Genomic DNA, 24,950 nt, shown 5'->3' with positions numbered 1-24,950 from the left:
GCTGCTTCCTTACAAAAATAAGAAAAAAAAAATTTGTACATTTAAATAAAAATTCAAGAACATTCACTGGAAGAAAAATTAAAGCTTCAAAAAGATATTTTCTTTCACACTAAAATAGCATAATTTTCACCTTATACACGTAAGGAAAGAAGAATACAATATGTTAAAAATGTTTACCTTAAAAATAAGAAGCCCTTAAAAGGAAAATTACTCTTTAAAATATTTAAGTATAAAAAGCCAGATTTCAGGAGCAAATTAGAAAACAGAAAATGGAGCATCAAATAGGAAATTCAGACACCTGTTTAATTGAAGACATCTATCTCAGTGACCAGACGGCTACATTAGGAATCCAGTATTCCGCACGAATGCCGAGTTTGTCCTGCACAACCAGTTCAGTCCTGTCCTGAAAACGCTTTCAGACTCAGCAAGGAGTCAGCTCTCTTCTTGATTCCACACTCCAAATAAGCTGAGGCAGAGAAAGGGTTGGTGATACTTCACCAAAATCAAATGGCAGCTGCCACTAGCCTGAGAAAAAAGGAAAAGGAAGGGCCTGGCCTAGGACAAATTAAGAAGCAAACAAATTTGCTTCAGTGTTTACCACTCATGTCCCTTTTGTGGCCTCTCTCTTTGCCCTTGAAGGCCTGGGTTTTCATGTTCCTCTCTGACTGTGCAAATACACCACTTGTGCTTGCCCTCTCCTGGAGTTCTCTGTGTCCCCACCTGACCACGTGATCTTTTTCTTTCATGAATTCAAACTTCTTAGTTCTTCTGTTATTTAAAAAAAAATCCTCGTTGGGGCTTCCCTGGTGGCGCAGTGGTTGAGAGTCTGCCTGCCGATGCAGGGGACATGGGTTCCTGCCCCGGTCCGGGAAGATCCCACATGCCGCGGAACGGCTGGGCCCGTGAGCCATGGCCGCTGAGCCTGCGCGTCCGGAGCCTGTGCTCCGCAATGGGAGAGGCCACAACACTGAGAGGCCCGCGTACCGAAAAAAAAAAAAAAAAAAAAAAAAAATCATCCTTGTAAGAAAGCAAACCCGTAAAAACTAATTTATACTGAAGGGTGATTGACAGCCCAGAGTATTTGCCAGCTAAGTGTTATTGACAAGGTTGGGAGAGAGATTAAAGAAAGGGGGCCTGATGGGAGGGCTGATTTCCTTGAATCACATCTATGTCTCTTTAAAACAGGGCAGTGATTAGGGAAATGACATTTTATAGTTTCCAGGCTTTGATTGGAACACAGTGTAAAGGTGACAGATTTGAGGTCTTAGGACAGTCATGCCCCACTTTCGTAAGATTTACCCCGCCGCAGCCCCCTTTAGCCTTTAAAATCTGACCCAGAGAACATGGTTGGTTGTTTGGCTCTAAATTTTTTAAAATGTCGATTGGTAGGAGAGAATGAAAATGGTTGTAGAAGATTTATTTTTACCAGAATTAGGTTAAAAGCAGTTTTTAGTGTTAGCCCCAAGAAAAACAGTTCATCTCTGGAAACCTGTCACTGGAAGTCAAGGAGCCCTAGCTGTGATAGCCGGTCACCAGTTTGCTCCCAGTCTGTAGACGCAGAAGGAGACGGAAAAGCAAATCTACTGTTCCACCTGATCCCTTCTTTCCTTTCCACTGAAACCAGAAAAGTCTAATTAACTGTATACAATTTTAAACAACTTACATAAATGCACATGAACTATTTCCTGATATGCTTAGTTATCATGCAGCACCTAAGAACCAAACATAAGTTCTCTATTTTTTAAATCCCGGATTTCTATTATAGAACACACCACACCCCCGCCTCATTTTAAATTAAATGTTTTTCACTTTATTTATTTTATTTTATTTTTTGCGGTACGCGGGCCTCTCACTGCTGTGGCCTCTCTCGTTGCGGAGCACGGGCTCCGGACGTGCAGGCTCAGCGGCCATGGCTCACGGGCCCAGCCGCTCGGTGGCATGTGGGACCTTCCAGACAGGTGCACGAACCCGTGTCCCCTGCATCCGCAGGCGGATTCTCAACCACTGCGCCACCAGGGAAGCCCATTTCACTTCGTTTTAAATGCTTTTTTCCACTTTGTTTTAAATGTTGCATTGATTAATGATTTAACCATTAATGATTAGTGGTTATATATCTAACCATTAATGATTAATGGTTATATATTTAACCATTAATCAATAAACATTAATATGTATGTGTATATATATACATATATCCAGTTCAAACTGTATTCCTATCGAACATTGCCACTTCATGGGCTAGCTCAACAAATTCTGCCTCCAAAGTAAAATAAAGAATTTTTTTTTTGCAGGGGTCGGGTATGGGGCGCAGGTCCCAATTCTTCATAGCTGCAAAATTTTAAAATTAATTTAGTCTTAATTATTTTTCTTTCAAACTTTTCTTCAACTAGTGGTACCTATTATTTGTTGTCTATTTTTTAAACTATCATTTGAAGTGAGTATATAATTATGTGCTATTAGGTTTATCATAAGATTAGATGTTAATTATTTTAAGTTTAAACGTCATTGCTCTGGGGAATTTTGCAAGGCCTTCCAGAGGCTGTAGCATGTGAACAAATTTGAGAAGCACAAAATTTAAGCAACACCTTGGAAGATATTAAATTGCACCTAAGGTTTAAGTTTCCCTATATTCATTTGATTCATTATAGCATTGTGTAATATTTACCTGCTTTAATAAGGAATAATGTATTTTATTTGAAAATGGTAGTGAATAGAAATGAATGTTAATGCTCACTGCTACCATAACTACGATGGGAGTCTGTTTCTTCAGACTGATTCAATGGCGTAACTACAGTCCATCTAAGGATAAGATATTCTAACTGCAAATGACTACTGTCGAGAGAAAATAAAGAGCCATATGTGCTAAACTTGCAAATGAAAACATGAAAGTATAATTCTCAAGAGAAGAAAAGCAACTTTTTCTCAGCATAATTCTCATTACTGGCAAGTTATCAAAGGTAGTTCTGAATCTCAGGAAAAAGACTTGTGATTACAATCTCAACAGAAGATCTTTACATTAAAATACTGGCAATAACTCTGTATGGTGAATATAATTTTCTTTCTCGAGATTAAGGAAACTTCGATATATTCCTCATAACAATACTTTTGTAAACCATAAAACACACTTTCAAAAGTATAAAAACAACACATTTTCTTTTTTTTGGTCTACACTTTCCTGGTCTAGTTTTCACATTGTGGCTCTGTGTTTTTGAGACCTTATTAGGGCAATCTAGTATCTAGAACTGCTCTTCATGATCTAATTGCTACTCAGAAGAAAAACAAAATTCTAGTAGCCTTCAGAGCAAATGATCAGGTGCTATTGATTTTTTAGAGCTAAAAAAATCCAACATAATTTACCATAATGATTAATATTCTACTTTTAATCTAAATCTGGAATAAGAATGGAATTTTTAGCCCACAGAGCTGTTCTGCTATAGTCAGTCAAATACAGCTTCTATTGTTGGACTAATATTTAGCCAATGTATTTATTGGAAAAATATATGAAAAGAAGAGGAGGTCCTTTATAGACCTAATTCCAGTGCTATAGCATGAGATTTGCTGGTTGTCTATTTACTCAGCAGTAAAAGAGGCAAAATCTGTTTTAACATTTTAAACTTCCTGAAAAGATAAGTAACAAACTGTTTTAAAGTACAAATTGTTACGTAGCATAATTCAAAAATTTTAGAAAAATTCATATATATTCATATTCATAGATATCTAGATATCTAGATATAAATTAAATTTTACAATATCCCTTTCAGAAACCTCCAGAATGCCTGATAAAGATATGTCTAATTGTAGCACTGTAACATTATTTCTTTGTGCATGTTTCTGCTAAGGCAGTAAATTTGGTTTCCAAATTATTTAAAAAGTCAAGGCCATCTTCTTCCTGTTTTTCACTGCAGCAACCTACAGAACGAGCTGGAGACCCTCTTCCTTCATAGTTATACGTAATAATATAGTCTTGAGATGGCATGTGGTCTTCATCCTGATTACATAGATGCAATTTCTGTAAAATTTTAAAAAAAGGTATTGTATTATTGTTTTAAACACACTGAAAGATAAACATAAAATTATTTTTTATTTACCTTTTATGCTTAATTTTTAACCAGTGTGTCCTCTAATGGATTCCTACATGCAAAAAATGCACAAGGTTGGTCTATATCACAGCCATACCACAAAGTCAGTATATTTTACATTTCTAGTAATCCATACAAATCCAAATATTTAAGTACATTTAAATTATTATTAAATTCTTATCCCTAAATTTTATATCTAGAGGTCAGGCTAGTCCACAAAATGGTAGCAATATGCATAGTGATTAGGAATTTGAGCTTGAATAGTCAAGCAGTCCTGATTTGGAGTCATAGCTTGGCTTTACCAACTAGCTACATGACTTTGAGCAAGTTATAATACTGAACATCTTTAAGTCTCAGTTTCCTCATTTCTAAAATAGGAATACAGACAATGACTATCTCACAGGATCATTATTAAATGATGAAATAATAAGGCATGAAAAATACCCTTATTATGTCCAGCATGTAGTACATGTTCAATAAACTAAAATCGCTATTTTCTGCAGATATAATGTTGGTAAGATTACCACATTGTCTTCAGAATCAAGCTTCCGAGAGAGCTAAAACATGGCAAAATAAAAAGATGCACCAAAACGTTTCAGTGAATTTAAAATAATCAAGATAACTCACACTGCAAAAACCTGGCCAGAAGAGAAGCCAAGCATTCAGCCACATTTACCCTAGCTGTTTTTCACTGGCCTGTCTGCCACCTTGTCAAACTCGTGCACCTCTCCCCTTTCTCACCTGTGTACCCATCCCCTCTCAGACCCAGCGCTTATTACCTTGGCTTAAGTTAGCAAGTGTCTCTCTTCATGACCATTTTAGCCTCACATCCCATTACCTGATATGCACATTGGAGAATACCCCTAAGAGTGTTTCTTTAGCTTCCCTCCTCCTCAGCCTGATCTTACATGTCTACTGACTGTCTAGAAACAGAAAAGAGATTAACACTTGAATCTGATGAAAAAAATAAATATGCTGTGGACCTATGATAACCTACAGCCATGTCACAGAATGCTGCCCATCTGCAGTCCATCAAAGGCTTTAGGGTTTCTGGACCAGTGTTTGTATTACAACAGCACTGGTACTCTCTGATAAAAGAAGTGAAAACTTAGTACCAGAAAGAATACTTAATTCAGTGGTCCTCTACTCAGGCTGCACATTTGAATCACCCGAGGAGCTTAAAAAAAAAAAAAAAAAAAAAAAGCTAAACTAATTAAAATCAGAATCTTTCAAGGTGAAGCACAGGCATTAGTATTTTTTAAAAGCTTCCCAGGGAATTCTGATGTGCTGCCAGGAATGAAAATCCCTTATTGAACCCCCCTATCTTTCACATCCTTGCTTTCCTCTGAATTAGAAAACACTTTATATATGCATGATGCTTTTCACATGAAAAAATAGTTCATATGAACCATATTATTTAATATTCACTCCAGAATTCTGTACAGAATTCTGTTTTCACAGAGAGATGCAGATTTGATTTGGGGATTTTTGTGATTGTGGACAATGAGATTTTTTTTCCCTATTCTTCTACATTAAAAGAGTTCATGAGATAAACACACACCTAAAAATGAAATGTAACTTTAGTGAGGGATAGTAGAATCCTCCAATTTTCATGAGATTTTAGAAATTAAGAGAAATGTGACAGATGAAATTAAAACTTTTATATCAAATACTGTAACAAAATCAAAGAGCAGGGGCAAAAATAATCAGAGAGTGAGAGAGAAAGGATACATTGGAGAATCTGAAAAAGAAGTTTCTGAAAATATATGTTAATCTCAATTTCCTAATGTCCTCCACTTGGACATTTAAATTGCAGGGTCAAAACACTCAAGGAAACTCACTTCAACAAGGTGGGGCAGAGTGAATTCGTACCACTCCGAATGGTCCATCTCCATGGTGCCTCCTCTGCGGGAATCCAGGGTATGAGGATACCCGGCCCCTTGGAACAATTCCAAGGTCTGGTTTCCTCCTTTTATCATTTCAATGGTTTCCTGCCTGCCATTTTTGACTTCTGATCCCATAGAACCACAAAAGCCTTGGCTAGAGTTGTTGACCATATGGGTCGTAAGCCCACTGGCAGAACACTGAAATAAAATGAAATAAGACAGTTCATACAGGGAAGAAATGGATTCCAAGTAAAGTCACAAGAAGGCAAAGGAGACAGCTCGTTTACTCAACCTTTTATTCATTCATTCATTCAACAGACTTATCATTTTCCAATTAGGTGCAAAGATAGAGACATGGTCCCTCAGTGGCTCCAAGAAGCTCTTACTCCAATGAGGCAGAAAAATAGACAATTACTTTAAGAATGTGATTATGCTGATGTACGGTGAACACAGAATGATATAGGGACACAGAGGAAGAGCATGAAAATTCAAACTCGGAGAAAGTAAGTGGAGCAAACTGTGAAAACTCTGAGCTGAGGGATTCCTACTGAGAAATACGAGGAAGAATGCATTATCTGTAAGAGGGTCTAGAGGCAAAGGCAAACGGGGTTCCTTGGGGGTTCCCAACTTCAGCCTGTCAAGAATGCTTACCACAGAAAGTTCCAAGAGAGAGACAGAGGAAGCTAGAGACGTTATAAAAGGCCAGAGGACATAAAGATCTATATGCCATGCTAAAATTTTTAGACTATCTTGAAGATTATGGGGACTAAAAGAACGGTTTAAATAACAGGCAAGGGACATATTTTTTAAAAAATTATTTTAGGCAATAATGTGAAAGACAAATAAAAAGGAGACAAGTTTAGAGTCATGGATATCAGAGAGGTCACTGAAACATTATAGGTGAAAAACGATAAGGATCTAAGCCAAAGTCGAAGCAGGATGATTAAAAGAAGAGGATGGACTCCATAGCGTGCTTATTGGTGGATAGATGGATGAGGCAGCAAAGGGAAGGGTCAGGAATTATTCCTATGTGTCCTGCTTGTGCAACTAGATAGATGGTATGATTAACTGAAACAGGGATGAAGGATGCACTTGCAGGTGAGAGGAGGGTGAGCAATTCAATTCTGGACGTGGTAAATGAGAAACCTGTGGATTTGCAAAATGAGTATATGAATATGTGGTCTGGAGCTCAGGTGAGAGATCTGAGCTGGAGTATAATTCTGGGAGTCACTTCCATGTAGGGGGGAGTTGAAGCCATGGGAATAAATGATATCAGCCAGAGAAAGCTGCAGTCTAAAAGAAAACAAGGCAAAGAATAGAATGACAAGAAACATCATGTTTTAAAGGGTGGATAAAGGAATTAGAGCTGTGACAGAATTGATCTGGAATAGCCACTGAGATAATACGGAACCAAAGAGGCATAACTCTCTAGGCAAGAGAGGATTACGGTAAGGAGATCAATGGTGTGGAAAAAATCCAAGTAGGGTAAGAACTGGTTCAAATAAAGTAAGCACCCATGAGAGTCAAGTAAAAAAGTGGCCAGTGGTGATCTGTGTCAAAAGAATTTCCACCGAGTGCGGAATGAACAGGAAGTAATGTCATAGAGAAATCGAGTAAAAAATCTTTCTCTCAAAAAATTCAGTTTCAAAGAAAAAGAAATATGGAGGGATCTAGGGGAGGACAAAGAGTCAAGGGAATATTTTAAAATGGAAAAGACTTGATTAAACATTAACTCAACGCTGGAACTGCACACCAACCGTCCAGGCCATAGGTGAGATGTTCAGTTATAGCAATAACCTCTGCATGTCAGTTTGAATTCTAAACCATCACTTTCACGACAAGACCCCCACTATAATCAGGTGTCTTTGTGTCATCTTCTTACCAATTTATTTTTTCTATCTAATAAGCAGAGTCTCTATCAAAACAAAGATTTTCAAGTTCAGATAATTAACTGAATCTGAAATATATCTATAAAAGTCAAACATTATTTTACTGCCTTTGAAAAAAATACCAGAAAAGAGAACTGAAAAGTAGCCATTTGGTGGCACTGCTACCCTACATTTTTTGCTTAGGTTGCTGCTACAGTAAAATTCTATCTCACACACACACACACACACACACACACACACACACATACACACACAGACACACACACAAATCCTGTTTATCAAATCTCCTTGATGGGTATAATTTTGTCATTATAAATACATATTGAGATCATATTTCTAAGCTAATAAAGGGAGAATTGAAAATAAACTAAAATCAAAGCTGAATCCACAGAACTGTTTCACATTCTGTAATCTCTGTTCCTTCTCCCAAGTTTATTCTCATAGGGCATCAACAACTCCTTCACCATGTCAGTGATTTTCAAATTTACTTTTCCAGTCCTGATTTTTCACACAACTCCTAACCCCATCTGAATGCCTTTGACTTAAACTCAGATTCAAAACTAAAGTTACCACCTTTACTCATTGTATTAAAATGAGTTTACACATTCACTGTGAAATTTTGTTGCATTTTGTAGAAATATGCCGAAAATTATATACTGGTATAAATTAACAATTTCAAGTCCTTTTGAGAAGTGTTCCTAATAGAGAACAGGTAAACAGGTGTATGTGGCCAATAAATGCCACCGACTCCAGCATCAAATGGCAAAGAAAAAATATTAAGTACAGCTCAATCATTCCATGCTCCGATATAAAATAAGACCTTACTATGAGTCAAGGACTAACATGGGGCTAAATCTATTTCCTGAATGGAGAGATAATTACAGGGTTCCACACATAGGCATGTCAAGCATAGACGAGTCATGATTTTGCCTGATGGTGGGAAGGAAGTGAAAGAAATAGTCGATAAGAAAGGCATCGTCACCTTGAGATACAGAAAAGGCCTGATATAAAGTCACTGTCCCGGGCTATAGCTTCTGTCACATTGACTCCACTTTTTATTACTTAAAAGAAAACGACTTTATTTATACATTTAAAATATTTCTTATCCATCTCTATTTTAATTTTCCAATAACCATTATCCTAGTAGAGTTATCTCATGCTTAAATTATCAAAAGATCCTAATCCTTTATCCTCCCCATTCCTACTGTCTTCCTGTTCTTGTTGGTCACCCTACTGATTCAGTATCACACTGCTCACGTTATGCCACTTTCATGCAGAAAGCCTTGACTGGCTCTCCCTTACCAAGAGAATAAATCCAAAATCCTTAGTGTGCCACAAAAAAAGTTTCATCCCCCATCCCTCTCCTATTATATCTTCTCCCTCCGGAACCTAAGTGTCAAGCCTCTAGTCCAAAACATCATTTCTTCCATTTCAAATCAATTTATTTACTATTTGTTGAATAATCCCTAAACATTGTCATCTCCTTTTTTATTCATTAGGCTGTTTTTCTCCATCTCTTCACTTTCAAACCCTTCGTGTTCTTTATGTTACAGAGTAATCTGTACCTCTTCCACCAGGCCTTTCTGGTTGATATCCAGACATCATGAATATACTTATGTATCATCAGTATCTTTGAACTCCACCAGTGTCCTATCATATTGGTGCTAATAGTTTACTGTCACATTCCTATTTATTTTTCAATGTCTCAAGAATGAATTGAAATCTTTTCAAGGGAAGAACATGACTTGTAATAATTTTTTACATACTTCCCGCAGAACAAGAAGCATAGTGCCAAGCACCTCAGAGGTCCCAAGAAATATGTAAGAAAAGAAAGTGGCAGTATTCTTCCAATCTGCCCCCCCAAACACACACTTTTTTTAAAAACATATATCTTTTTGATATTTTTGGTTATCTTAAGAACTTTCAGCAAGTTCTTCCTATTATAAATGGTCAAAGAGTTAGACAAACAAACTATATCTGAAAATATACATTGAGCAGTCAAAAAGATTTTTCTTATAATAAATTCACAACATCAATAACAAGTTTTAAACTATAACACTAGAGAGTAGAAAAGAGATAACTAAAACAATACATCTGGTTTAATAAATGCCCTACAAAAATATTTGAATATTGACAGATAACATATTTATGTCTATAGAATCTGATCAAATGAAAAATAGAAATTAACTCCTAAATTCTGAAATAACTTCATAAGGATGAGTTAAAGAAATTGTGGGAACTACTCAGAGATAAATAGCTGTATAAAAAATAAATAAAATAAAATTCAAAAATTCAAAAAATAAAAAAATTACTTACCACTATATCATCTCCAGGTGCTTCTGTGTTTGAGATGATTAAGTTTTGCTGTGCCAAATCTTCACGAAAACTTTTTTTATTTCTGGCACTAACAAATGTCCATACTACAGTTATCAACATAGCTGAGTTAAAAACAAAAACAAAAATGTTTAACATGCATACAATAAAATACTCATCTTTTATTTCTTATCACCTAAGGTGCACAGGAGGAAAACAAGTCACTGAGCATTGTGTCCCACAAATTACCTTGGCCCTTCTAAATTAACAGGCCATGAGTTGGCTTAGATTTTAACATTTAAAGTGACTATATGTATATTTTGATACACATATCTTCAAGAGTGTGAATTCCACCCATCATTTAAGTATTTTGAATCATGAATTTTTTAAAAAATCAATGACATTTTTTAAGACAAAGACTTCAAAGAGATTTACTGATTCCCAAAAGAATGGTTTGCCAATATGAAAAGATAACAAAGCAGACTTTTCTTCCCAGAATAGATTTATCTCCAAGTATCTTAATTAAACTTACTTTGTATTTTGCCTATTCAGAATTTTCATTCTGCTTCATAATTGTGGGAGGTTGAAATACATGATAATAAAGCTAACAGCAACAACAACAACTCTTTACAATGTTCTACAAGCCCCTATACCAAGGACTGCCAACCTACGGCCCCAATCCAGCCCACCATGTTTTGTATGACCCATGAGCTATGGTTTTTACATGTTTAAATGACTGAAAAAAATCAAGAGTAATAGTTTATTACATGGGAAAATTATATGAAATTCAAATTTTAGTGTCCATAAATAAATTTCTAATGGAACACAGCCATGCCTGTGGTTTAAATGTTTTCTATGGCTGCTCTCTTGCTACAAGGGCAGATTTGATTGGTTACAAATGAAATCATATGGCCTGCAAAATTTAAAATATATACTATCTTGCCCTTTACAGACAAAGTGTACCAATCCTTGCCAACTCTGTGTGGCCCCTTGTTACCTTTCTGGTTCCATTTCCTACACTCCTCTTCCCTCATCCTCTCTCTACTCTCAGGCCACACTGGTCTCCCTGCCTTCCTTGATTTCTCAAGCATTCCCTCACCTTACGGCCTTTGAACTGACTTTCTCCTCTGACTGAAGGCTCTTCCTTAAGTATTTTTGGCTGACTCTTTACAGCTCCAGAGACCCTAATTATCTGGCTCTATTTTTTTCCTCCACAGCATTTAATTTATTACTTTACTGTCACAAGCAAGACTTTGTTTTGGTTTGTTTGCTATTGTCTGCTTTTTTCATTGATGAATCCCAAGCACCTAGACAGTTCTGGTATATAGTAGGTGTTCAATATATATTTATTTTTTGAGTTGATAAAAAATAATAAACACCTATTAGAAATGTACCATGCACTGTTTTAAGCTCTTCACACGCATTAACTCAATGAATCTCGGGTGCTACCCCATAAAATAACCTACTACAATTATCCCTTTTTATGAGGAAACTGAAGCACCATGAAGTAACTTGCCCCAGGTCACATGGCTTACAAATAATAGAGCTAGGGTCCAAACCCAGATAGTCTGGTTCCAGAGTCTTACTCTTAACCACTAGTCCTATCACAGAATAAAGGAACAACAGCTAAAATAAGCTGAAGGATTGAATGGAAATGAAAAGAGAAGAAAAAATAACGGCACCACTGGGAACTACACAACTGGTTAGGAGGAGGTTAATAGAATTTAATTAACCTGGTAGGATACACCCAAGAAGAGTTATTGCTGTGATTTGAACACCTCCCATAAGTCTGTAGCTGAAATGAAAATGACATGATATGAAAGTGGCTTTTAGTGGACTGGCATATGGCAGAAGTTTTAGATAGTTTTATTTAGCCTTAAAAGGGGTAGTACGAGGACCAAGAAATAAAAGCTATACATTGACAGGTTTGGCAAAAATCTAAGGAATTTTCAACAGTTCTGTCCAAGTATGAAATCTTTGATCTCAAAAAGGATTTTGCTTCTTCTCTCAGAACTCAGAAAATAACACAAAAAGAATTTGTAAAAGGGACTCACACCTGACAGATAGCTGGACAAGATTTCTTTTTAAAGACCTTTTCCTGCACTCAGATATTTATTTTATATTTTAAAGTCAGGTAAGTAAAAGGACTTACAGAAAAGCAATGCTATACCCAGAAGTATCACAAGGATCGCCCATTTGCCAAGTATCACTCGTGCACTCCTCGAAATCGTGCGACATTGAACTGGACGAATACAATCACAGAGGTTCACTCTCAAGGATTTTGTCGCAGAATGACCTTCTGTATCTGTTACAGTTATAGGAATATTATATTCTTGAAATTTGGCATTTTTCTCATATAAAAGATGGGCAGCTGTATCTGAAAGAAAAGAATTATATTTTTAATGAACATTGATTCCTCCTTTAACATCTGTTCCACCACACCTATTTTTAAAGACACTATTCTCAAGGAACCACCTTCCATGTGAAAATGGATAAAAAAAGATGACGATCTTCAACTTTTTCAAGCACTAATATCACCAGATGTATGTTGCCCATTGTAACTTTTTAGAAGAGAGGATGAAAGAAATAATTTGGCATTGGAGTGACCCAGCAGCCTTTCAGCAATATTTAGTATTCCCTTATTTCCTCCCTTATCTACAAGCTACTGATGCTAGATTGGCTCTTGACATACACTCCAAGCATATCTCTGAAGTACCAGTTTATGGTACTCGTAAAGAATTAACACCAATAGTTACACACAAGAGATGTCTGAAGTTCATATTTTCTTATCCATTTACCTTCTGGTACCTGTCCATTGTCTTTATGTATAAGGTAATTTCTCAAAGCACAGCTGACCCTTGGTATTTAACACCTTCCCTGTGGAAGTAACCTCAATGCCAGAAAACTAATTAACATCACCCAGGCTAGGTATAAGGCTTACATAAACACAGACATATCTATATCCTAACAATACAAGTTTTTATGAACAGTGATATTTCCCCAATGATCTTGTTACCTTATTTCAATGACTTTATTATCAACTGACCAAAAGCTCCACACACTTTCAATGGCAATTGCAATCTTTTGGGTTTTTCAATAAGTGAAATGACAAAATACCATAATGTACCTCCTGGAAGTGATCTGTAATTTCTAAGCCTTTCTTAAATGCACTGTTAGAGCTGTTGAGAACTTCAAAGATTTCTGGCTACACCTCAGACACAAAGCTCCCCAGAGGAATTTGAATTATCACTATGGTTTATTTGGAACTTTTCAGGATAATATTGTGTTTAAAGTCAAATCCTTCAAATCTCTCTCATCCCTCAAGACCACAGGCTGAGCCATATTCATGTCCATTCACTTGTACTAGTGCAGCAGCCTCTGACTTTCCCTGCCACTCAACTCTGCACTCTTCAAACTGCCCTCCTAACTGTTATCAATGTCACTGTTTTTAAGACATAAATCTGGTACGGCATTGCCTTACTTGTACACCCTCAATGCGTCCCTGCTGTCACCAACCATGCAAAGGTCGGCCTCCTCAGCTAGTACATAAGGCCCTTCATCACCACTCCTGCCAAATCTCTCAGCATTCCTACTAAAACCTTCTAAACTCTAACAACCCTGATTTACTTATTGCCCTAGTATTTTCCTGATTTCATGCATATTTGTTTATCAATTATTGATTAAACAAACATTTATTAAGCAGTTAGTGTCTACCAAGCACTGGGCTAGGTGCTGGAAATACACAGATGGGCTACAAATGTCCTGAGAAAGTCATGTATTAGCGCAGAAAGGTAAACAGATAAAAATACAACATGTAGATTACATGTAGATACAACAGGTAGACAGTAGGTGCTCCATAAATATTATGAATTAATATCAAGCTAAGAAGTGGGAAGGAGGTAGTCTAAGCAGAAGGAACAGCATATGCAAAAGTTGAATTGCATGAAAGAGCACAACATAGCAACAAAACAGCAGTGAACTATGGCCATAACATAGAAGACTGTACACCCCAGAAACCACTACTGTAGCAGTCTGCGCTGCAGGCTTCAATGCCAGGCCTCTGTCCACAGCCCACCATGTTTCCTTCCAGAATGTTATAGAGTGCTTATCCCACACACCCAGATCCCTCATTTCCAGAGTTTGCTTACACTAAAATTTAAGCCGCACACCTTCTGTTCTTTCCTCATCGCACAGTAGTTACTTCAAAAACACAGCAAGAACAATTTGTTTTAATGATAAGTTGCCCAGTATTTTAACAAGGATTTTTTGTCTTTGTTGTAAATGTAAATTCTGCCTTCATAAAAATTATGATTTTTTTTTTCATTTTATGTACAATATATAACACAGGTCCCACACAATGTGTGCAAAAGTTAAAGTTAGCCTTCTAAAATATGTTCATGAGAATCCATTTTACATTATGCTTCACGTGAGTAAAGCAGTAAATCCATTCCTAATTATTTCAGAGCATATAAATCATTATTTTTGATGAAATACCATTAAATCTGGTGAGGGTCCATAGTCTGTCGATTTCTGGAGAAGTTTTTGCCAAGCTGAAGGAAAATGGAGGGCCGTGGATGGGCTCGTCAGGATCAACAGCTGAAATGTCAACATACTCCGTCTCTGATTTGCAAATTACTATATAATTTTGAAGTATTTCTGGTGGATTATCATTCTCATCTTCAATGCTAACTGAAAGCATTCCAGTACATGATCTACTATCTAGGAAGAAAGGAAAAAAGTTTAGTATAGTTCATAGACTTTTATAGTTTCTTAAGAAAAATAATCAACTAGATTCTACATATGATGTATGGGCTTTTTAAAAAATAAACTCTGATAATTAGAGAAAATGGTAAATAAGAAGGTAGATGGATAAATGAAACCTGTAGATCACCTAAAATGAGTATGCTGTTGACAGTATCAGATATAACTGGCCATAAACCTTTTACCAGAATTATTACCAAAAAGTAAAAATAAATGTCTGAATTTCAAACTCTCTATTTCCTTGGATTTCTTTTGGTCCAGATGTTAAGGAACAGTAAAGTGACTACAGAAAAATTACTCTAATTCTGGTACACATTTAAACCACCTAGGGAGATTTTTTTTTAATGTACGATGTCCAGACTGCCTAACCAGGGATTCTGATTCAGTTGGTCTGAGGTAGTGTCTACACCTTGATATTTTTTTAAATGTCCCAAATTATTTTAATATGTAGCCAGGATTGAGAAACTCTGGGTTACTTTAGGGAACAGAATTCAAGGAAAGAATTATTTTGACTTAATAGTCAGCTGAGCTATTTAACAATTTAAAATGATGTAAAGAGATCTAGAAGAGTCTGGTGAGACCATTTCATCTCGTCCTAGACTTAAGTTTCATCTCTGTCCTCTGATATAGAGATCTATAGGCATTTAAGATGCTGCCATGCTAGGGATATAAAGATAAATAAGGCATGGTTTCATGTCACCAAGCAGTTTCAACTTGTTTGATGATTAAGATAAATAGAAACAATCTTTAAAGTAATTTCTAAGAATTCTATATACTTGGCACAAGGATAATTCTGCACAAGAATAAATGAAGTTTATTCTCTAATTCTTTTCTAACATACCAGATGAAAACTGGTGTTTTACCTTGATCTATTGCCAGGACTGTAACATTATACATGGCATTTCTGGGAGTTGCAGCCTCCCTGTCTAAGATTTTGGAAGTTTCGAATGAGCCCGAAATTTCATTAATGGTGATCCACCCTTTCGGGTCATGCAATAATTTGTACCTGTTAATAAAAAGTAAAAATAGTTTTTAGCACTATAAAATTTATTAAAATATATTACTGTCTCAATTATTACAAATACATAATTTGTATGTGGTTATAGATTTCTTTGTACCTTAAACCACTGCTACTTCTATTTTCAGGGTCAGTTGCCTTATATCCATTGATCTTTGAACCCACTGGGGAGTTTTCTTTAATCTGTATATATTGGACCGCAGGTTTGCATTCAGGCCCTTCGTCCTGATCCTTCACATGAACTGTGACTGTGGCTTTTTTCATTCTGAGTGTCACATCTCCAGTAAATGGAGCTTCATTGCCTACTCCAATTTCCAGGACCACTTGACGGTTTTCTTCGTAATTCAGTGGCTTTAAAAAAAGGGCAAGTATATGAACATCAGTGTAAAATACATTTGGTATTTCAAATAGCAAGTGAACTTTTGTCGATATGAACAGTGCTACATAAATTCTGTACTCCCACTTAGCCAATATTGACTTTTATCCTTTGCTAAAGAGAGAGGTGATTCTTCACCAAGCCTTTAGCAAGAGTGGTCGGAAAGTTTCTGCAGGTGGTTTTATGGAGTTGTGGGAAAGCAATTCCTAAAATATTTTTATAGCTCATTCTTAGTAAGGAAAATTATTCTGAACCTGAAGATAATGCAAAAGCATGACAGTGTTCTTCTGGCCTTATTTAGAAGACAGGCCTAAGGGTCATCTGACTCTTTGAGAATGTTCAACTTACTATTTACCATTGATGAGGGCCCAGATATTTTACAGCTCTTATAAAACTAGATGTTGACTTAAAGCTGAAATGGTGCAGTGATTTTATTTTCTCTCTGATAGAAATGGTATTTCAAATGCACATTTTAATTGTCCTCTAAGGTATATAACTGAGCAATCTTTATTTCAGCTTTTCCTTTTATCAAAATCCATACAGCTTCCTCATTTCTTCTAGAAAGCTGCTTTTGCTTTTTGCTGAGTCCCTCACTGATGAGTTAAGTAAAATTTTTACCCGTGCTAACTATCTATTTTTATGAAAATTTTATTATTGACAATTTGAGAATTATACTTCGGCATTGTCTGTAATTTATCCAATGAAACTCTCACAGTGAAGAATGCAGAGGGGTAAGAAAAATATAATATGCTATTGGCACTATTATTATCATCATCCGCATTTTAGAGAGCAGGAAAGTGAAGAAGAGGAAATAAACTGGGTTTCTCAAAGCCAAAAGAAACTCATTCGAGCTGGAGTTTGAAGCCAGGTAGTCTGGTCTGAGTCCATTTTCCTAACCACCACACTATAATCTTTCTGCTTAATTGACTCACCAGCCTCTAAAATCTTCTAAATCAATTCTTTTTGGTTACAATTGATTTTTATACAGCAAACAAGCCAAATCCATAAAACAGTATTTTACACTGTACTGAAAAGCTAACGCACTTTTTCTTTCATTCTCTTTCTGTTTATCAAAATAACCACTTGCTGAACATTGAACAAAATGCAAACTGATGAGTAAAATTGGGGGTTTAAGCCTTTCTCCACATCTCCACATCTAGGCATTATCAAGCAGAGATACTAATAATACCACAAGTCCAATAAGAAGTCAAGAAAATTTCTGAATCTACAAAATGTATGTGAAACTCTTTTTGATTCTTTTATTAATATGCCAGACCTGGAGCGCCAAGAGAGAAAAAGATTAATATATGTTTATTTTCTGCTAATGAACACTACCTCACAAATTGCTCGTATTGCTATGATCAGGCTGAGAGTCTGCTAGCAATGAGAAATGCATGGAAATTTAGAAAACAGCTGCTGCCCTAGAAGAGGTGCAGTTATTCAATCTAGAGTTACTTGCTAAAAGCCCTAGAGTTTTTTTATGCAATCTTTTAAGGCTTAAACTGGATATTGCTGTAGTAGCTTAAAACTCTGCAAGATTGAGAAATCTGGTGGGATGAAATCAATGATTAATGAAAAAATATGAATTCTCTTCAACCATAGGATACCTTCTTGTTTCACCAACTGAAAAAAAATTGTCCAAAAATATCTCATATCTGCACTAAGATGCTAACAATTCCCTAGAAAATATATTGTTGTGAAGATGGATGTGAGGACTTTCTACGTTGAGAATGACCAAGAACTCTGTCTTCCTCACTCAAGCTCTGATGCACTGCTGCTGTTGCTGAAATGGAGTGAAAATACTAAGATGGAAAGATTACCCAGGACACAGCTAAAGACTGAATCAGCTCATACTCTACAGTTTCAAAAAAGTTATCTATTATGGAAAAATATAATACTATTCCCAAGAACATGATGTGACTTCTAAAAATATAATACTAATATCCTATAGTTTACCAAGTGCTCTCATTTTTTTTAACATCTTTATTGGAGTGTAATTGCTTTACAATGGTGTGTTAGTTTCTGCTTTATAACAAAGTGAATCAGTTATACATATACATATGTTCCCATATCTCTTGTGTCTCCCTCCCCCCCACCCTCCATATCCCACCCCTCTAGGTGGTCACAAACCACGGAGCTAATGTCCCTGTGCTATGCAGCCGGCCCCACTAGCTATCTATTTTACATTTGGTAGTGTATATATGTCAATGCCACTCTCTCACTTCGTCCCAGCTTACCCTTCCCCCTCCCCGTGTCCTCAAGTCCATTCTCTAGTAGGTCTGTGTCCTTATTCAGACTTTTATGTGTACCTGTCCAGTTTTCCCAGCACCACTTATTGAAGAGGCTGTCTTTTCTCCACTGTATATTCTTGCCTCCTTTATCAAAGATAAGGTGACCATATGTGTGTGGGTTTATCTCTGGGCTTTCTATCCTATTCCATTGATCTATATTTCTGTTTTTGTGCCAGTACCATACTGTCTTGATTACTGTAGCTTTGTAGTATAGTCTGAAGTCAGGGAGCCTGATTCCTCCAGCTCCATTTTTTGTTCTCAAGATTACTTTGGCTATTCGGGGTCTTTTGTGTTTCCATACAAATTGTGAAATTTTTTGTTCTAATTCTGTGAAAAATGCCAGTGGTAGTTTGACAAGTTCTCTCATTTTCATTATCATATTTGAATAGCTACTAGGAAGGCAGAGAGAAATATTATTTATATTTTACAGGTAATACAGAGGCTAATTTTCCAAGATCACAGAGCTATGCAAAGCAATTTAACACAGGGCTTAAGAGCAGATAACTTGGAATCAAAGAAACATAGACTCAAACCCTGTCTCTACTACATCTGAGCTGTGTCACTTTGGGTAGGTTTCTTAATGTCTCTGAGACTAAGTTTTCTCTTCTGTACAATTGTTATAAGAATGACATTTAACATTAGCGCACACAGTAAGTGCTGCTTTACCCTACAGGACAATTTTCTTTCTTTTTCTGGGTTAGGAATATAAAACCAAGAGTCCTTCCCAAAAGAGCCTTTTCTGCCCTTATAACCTGGACCCTAGAATGTAATAGTACTACCAAAAATACAACATAATAGAACAAAGAATATGTTCATTCAGTGCTGTTTGATGTAATACTATATTTCATTCTCAATATTACCTTTAAGAAGATCAGTTACAACCAGTCATATATTCAAGAGAGAGAGAGAGACACAGAGAGAAGAATATGAGCCTCTAAATTATATCATGTAAAGAACAGTTAGAGGAATTGGGAATATTTATCCTAGAGAAGGTAAATCTCAAATAGACATCACAGCCTTTTCAAAGGATTATACCTGTTTTGTATAACATTAGAGACAAAACCTGGTCCAAAGACATGAGTTACAAGGAAAATAATTTAGGCACAGTAAAAGTAAGGCCTTCTGAGAATTAGAGTTCTCCAGACATGAAATAAGCTGCCAATGGATATACGGAGATTCTTACGATTGAGAATGTTCAAGCATAAGCTAGATGCCTAATAGCTGGTAACAAATTATAGAAGAAAGGCAGCATTAAAGCAGAACAAGTGAACTAAATAGATGAAGTTCTCTTCCAACTTGTAAAGTCTATGATCTGAAACTACTTAGTTGATTAAACCATTAGTTGATTAAAACTTAACTTGCCAAATTGTCTATTACTCATTATTACTTTACCTTTACAACATAGAGAACACCTTCATTAGTTTCTTTGTCTGTAATGATTTTGAAATGTCCATTTTCATTGCCCTTTAAAATAGTAAAAATGGCTCTCCAACTGGAAGTGTTAATTAAATCCTTATCTTGTATAGGTGTTCGTAAGATTTCCACATTGAACGCATTTTCCTCTACTGATGTTTCATACTGTAACAGAGAAAACTCATTAAAAACTTACTTTATAAAGGAAACTTTTACAAAGAAAGTAAAATGTTTCTTCCACTCCAAAAGTACTTGTGTTTACAGTTTTTGCCTAGATTATTTTAAAACATGAATCACAAAAGCATTGTTTTACTAAGGGTTACCTTTTAAATGAATGAAGAACTTTGTTACAAATAAAGACTAATGCTATGGCCTTTAACAAAAGGGAGATAATATAAATACTATTATGAATAAATAAAAGATATTTATACATCAGATATTTTATTGATCAAATAAACATACATACTTCAAAGTATGATAAATATTTAATTAATTCAGATTAAATAAAAATAACAATAGAAATCTTTGATATTATCTACTTACAGCATTTCGTCTGAAAGTGGGTACATTGTCATTTAAATCTTTTACTGTTATGATGCAAGTTGCTGTATTCATCAATCCAAAAAATTGACCATCCATGTCTTGTACTTTCATTATCAATGAGTACTTGTCTACAACCTGAAAACAAAGCAAATATTTAATTAGCTTTGAAAACCTTGTTTAGATTTATAAAGGAAACCTCAGTTGTACACACTTCTATTGGTGTGTATCCATGCTTTTATTTGATGTCCCTATTTCTATATACCCAAAGACATGGTAGACAGGAATAAAGCTGAAAAGGTAAGCAGAAGTTCAATTACAAGATCCATAGTAAAAATGTAGACATGCTTAAGCAGCAGGTAATGGGGAAGGTTTTATGGGAGTCATATTGGGAGCACAAAATAGAAATATTTGAGTTTGAGAAAGAATATATTTAAAAGAAGGTTGAGCACAATTTGGAGTGAGCTGAGCTGAGATTCAAAGAAACCAATTAAAGGCTCCTGAAATAGTACAAAGCTGGGGCATTAGCAATGAGGACAAAAAGAAAGGGTGAGGAGGGCTTCCCTGGTGGCACAGTGGTTGAGAATCCGCCTGCCGATGCAGGGGACGCGGGTTCGTGCCCCAGTCCGGGAAGATCCCACATGCCGTGGAGCGGCTGGGCCCGTGAGCCATGGCCGCTGAGCCTGGGCGTCCGGAGCCTGTGCTCCGCAACAGGAGAGGCCACAACAGTGAGAGGCCTGCATACCACAAAAAAAAAAAAAAAAAAAGAAAGGGTGAGGAAAGTTATTTGTAAGTCAGAATGGAGTTGGACTTAAGAACAGATTGTGTGCACAAGTTACGAGAGAAAGAGGGGGTGGAGGATGCTGCTCAGGTGTACTACCTGGATAACAGGCACATAGAAGTATCACCAACCAATACAGGAAGACAACGGTTCTCTGAGGAAGTGAACACTGGCAAGGTTGGCAAGGAGAGGCGAAAAAATGAGTTTTGTCTGGTGGATATTGAATTTTACGTTCCTATGGGAAATCCAAGGAGAAAGGTCCAGAAGGCAGCTGGATAGATGGCCCTATACTTACGGGGAGTTAAAGGCCAGAAACATCAATCTGGGAGTCAGCAGTATGTAGATAGTGGTTGAGATTATGGCAAGAATCTGATTTCCTGGGAGAGGTTAAAGGATGAGAAGAGCTGAGGATATAAGGAACAACAGCATTTCAAGCAGGAGGGAAGTAAGAAGACTAAGCAAAGGACAGACACTCAAAACAAAAGATCAGAGAAGCAGGAGGAGAACCAGAAATCCAAGAGAAGAGAGAGTTTTAATAATTAACCTTTGGATTAGGCAATTAGGTGGTCGCTGTTGACTTCTGCGAATGGAGTTTGCAAATGGTGTGTTGATGAAATGGAGTCCCTGGTCTGTGACACAATCACTTCTGTTGCCTTTCCCTTCTATTTTACTCTTCTTTAGCCACTCTTTTTGTTCTTTTATTCTTCATTTTCTATTTCCCTCTCTCCCTTCCTTGGTCTTTATTTTACTCATCCTTCATTCACAGTGGAAACCAACATTCCCACCATGAAATGCTCCTTCCACAGGCTCCAGCACTCTCTGAGACCCTGCTTTTTCTTCCTCTAAATGCAGTTTCTCTAGCTCCCTTGTTCATTTCTTTACTTCCTGTATTGTCCCCTACAACACACCTCATGGTTGTTCCCCACAAAATCCCATTATATTTCTTTTGATCAAGCAAGCACATCTGGGTTTGACCCCGAATCTATATCTTACAAGCTGTGTAACCTTAATTTATTTAATTTCTCTAAGCCTCATTTGTCAATATTGAAAAATTAGAAAACATCCTTGTTTTCACATGATTACCATATCATCTCTAAATATTCCACAGATTCAAAACATATTCATATTGTTCCCTTCAAACTTTCCCATTTATTATGACCATTATGTATTTTATCACATAGTATGACTTGACCCCACAAAAATTAAAATAAATAAATAAATAAAACCTTTGTACTATTTTTTATTCTTTTTTATAGGTTCTCACCATCTCTCCCTTTTGCTCTGACATCAAATCCCGTTGGTTTCTTCTTTATAATATCTCTCCCTATCATATCGATCCTTCTATTTATGTTATTCTAGTTTTAGTGGGAACCACTGAAGTGTTCTAATAAAGCTACTGTGTACATATGAAATTGATTGATCTGCCTCAGTCAATAATGCAAGACTCTGAGTTAAATATGGACTGATGAAATGGACAAGGGCAAGATCAGAAGATTCAGTGCAGTAGTTTGACCTGGGCAAGTCAATCAATCCTCTGACTGTCACCTTTCTCCCCTGTAGATTGGCTATAAGCAATCAAACAAGGAAATTATAAAGATGAGATCAAATTATGCATAAAGAATTTGAACATCATGCTATTACTATCATCCAAATAGTGTTACAGATTTTTAATAATCTATCAACTTTTTCTCAACTAATCCTTTCCTGATAAAAGTACATATCTATAATAATGGGATAGGGATCAGGGTATATATAATCTATACCCATGGAACACACAACACTAATTGTCCTACATGAGAATTGAGCTGGAACACTGAGTTGGAACCAACTAGCCATACACAAGAAGCAAAGTATTATTCACTAGTATCAACAGTCATAGCAATATCTTTTTTTCTCACCCCTTCTGAACACCAGTTGATCTTTATTTCTATTCCTCATGGTTTCTCTTACATAAGGAAACAGAAATAATATAAAAACAGGTAACATAGCCAGGAATTCTTATTGTCTTATGCCTAAATAAAATAAAATGAGAAACTCCTAATCCACAGGATAGCAAATTATAGTAAATTGGGGGTGGTGGGTTCAACCCCAAGTAAAATGATAATCTATGGATTGTGAAAGCTACCTCTCTGTCCAAATAATGAGAGATTATGGTGATTACACCTGTGCCGGGATGCACAGAAAAGGTCCCAGGTGATCTTGGCGTCTGTTCTAAAATGCTATACTTCAGGCGCGTATGCATCGTGTCTGGTTCATCTCTGTCCGTGGCATAAACCACTCCCACTGTAGTACCTACATGTTTAAAAAAAGAGTCTTTACTTTCCAGAATTGCAAAATATGTTTAGGCATATCTACACTTCTCAAATTCTAACAGTGATGGTGGAAACCTCATTTATGATGTATTTCTTACCAGAGATATTCCATCTTTACATAGTACTGATGAAGATGACTTCAAATTTATAATATGAAACACTTTGATGCTGAAAATCAAGGCATACTCTTACTTTGCAGCTTAAACTATTTGATAGTAAATTTATTAAAAACTTATTTAAATGGCATCCAAGAATAATTTCAATACATATTCCCACATATTGCAATAACTAACCTAGCTGGGGAGAGAAACCATGTCTCCTAAATAAATCATATTTTTTAAAATCAAAGTTTTGATTAATAACTAAATCAAGGCTGACTTGGGTTATAACTGGATAGATGATGAAGTTGACCTTTCACATCTCAGTCTCTTTTCTATTCTATTTTTTGCTAGTTGTTGATTTGCTTCCTTCTCTTTCACCAGATTTGTATCCAAACCTCACTGCCCCCAGCCCCACTTAATCTTATTTCATACTATTTACCATTCAGGGAGAATTTAAGTTAACTGTTTCTGCAGTTAGAGCTATTAGTATTTTTCATCAGTATGGAAAGTAAGAATATTGCTCTGGTAAAGGACTTCAGGTGTCAAAGAGTACATACAGGTGGGGTTTTTTTTGTTGTTGTTGTTGTTTTTGCAGTACGTGGGCCTCTCAGTGTTGTGGCCCCTCCCGTTGTGGAGCACAGGCTCCACACACGCAGGCTCAGCGGCCATGGCTCATGGGTCCAGCCGCTCCGCTGCATGTGGGATCTTCCCGGACCGGGGCACGAACCCGTGTCCCCTGCATCGGCAGGCGGACTCTCAACCACTGCGCCACCAGGGAAGCCCAACAGGTGGTATTTTTATAGTCTAAGGATAGTGTTCCAATGCCCATGAAATTATAATACATAGAAACACTTTGCCTATAGCCCTGTATGTGAGGTTGGCCTGAGGAACAATACATAGACACATACAATCATATACATATATATGTATATATATATTCGTTGAAATTTTATATCTGAGAGAAATAAAAGCCAAGTAAAACTATTAATGCAAGGAAGTATTAGTTTTAAATAATTTTGTCATTATATCCTTAAACTTTATATATGTGTGTATTTGCATGCTTAAGTACATATATATGTGTATACATATATATGTATATAGAGATATAGATATAAATTTGTAGAGAATGTCCAAATACATACTTAAAAGTAACAAAAAGATTTCTGCAGTGGATCAATATGAAGACATGA

At 36.3% G+C, this 24,950-nt stretch overlaps 1 protein-coding gene across 1 annotated transcript in view; it reads right to left on the bottom strand.

Annotated features, from left to right (window-relative positions):
• Positions 1-3,795: 3,795 nt before the first annotated feature.
• Positions 3,796-24,950, bottom strand: part of DSC3 (desmocollin 3) — a 38,200-nt gene continuing 17,045 nt past the window's right edge. Inside the window, exons 7-16 of the mRNA XM_059040270.2 lie at positions 23,473-23,639; positions 20,570-20,704; positions 20,006-20,191; positions 16,047-16,297; positions 15,792-15,934; positions 14,662-14,886; positions 12,320-12,544; positions 10,171-10,292; positions 5,921-6,163; positions 3,796-4,009 (exon numbers count right to left, since the gene is read on the bottom strand). Of these exons, the coding sequence (XP_058896253.1) occupies positions 3,812-4,009; positions 5,921-6,163; positions 10,171-10,292; positions 12,320-12,544; positions 14,662-14,886; positions 15,792-15,934; positions 16,047-16,297; positions 20,006-20,191; positions 20,570-20,704; positions 23,473-23,639 (1,895 nt within the window). The 3' untranslated portion in view covers positions 3,796-3,811. The remainder of the gene's footprint in view (positions 4,010-5,920; positions 6,164-10,170; positions 10,293-12,319; positions 12,545-14,661; positions 14,887-15,791; positions 15,935-16,046; positions 16,298-20,005; positions 20,192-20,569; positions 20,705-23,472; positions 23,640-24,950) is intronic.

This window comes from Kogia breviceps, chromosome 15, assembly GCF_026419965.1.
Source record: "Kogia breviceps isolate mKogBre1 chromosome 15, mKogBre1 haplotype 1, whole genome shotgun sequence".
Lineage (NCBI taxonomy): Eukaryota > Metazoa > Chordata > Mammalia > Artiodactyla > Physeteridae > Kogia > Kogia breviceps.
The sequence above is the reverse complement of the archived record's forward strand: the minus strand, read 5'-3'. Positions and strand labels throughout refer to the sequence as shown.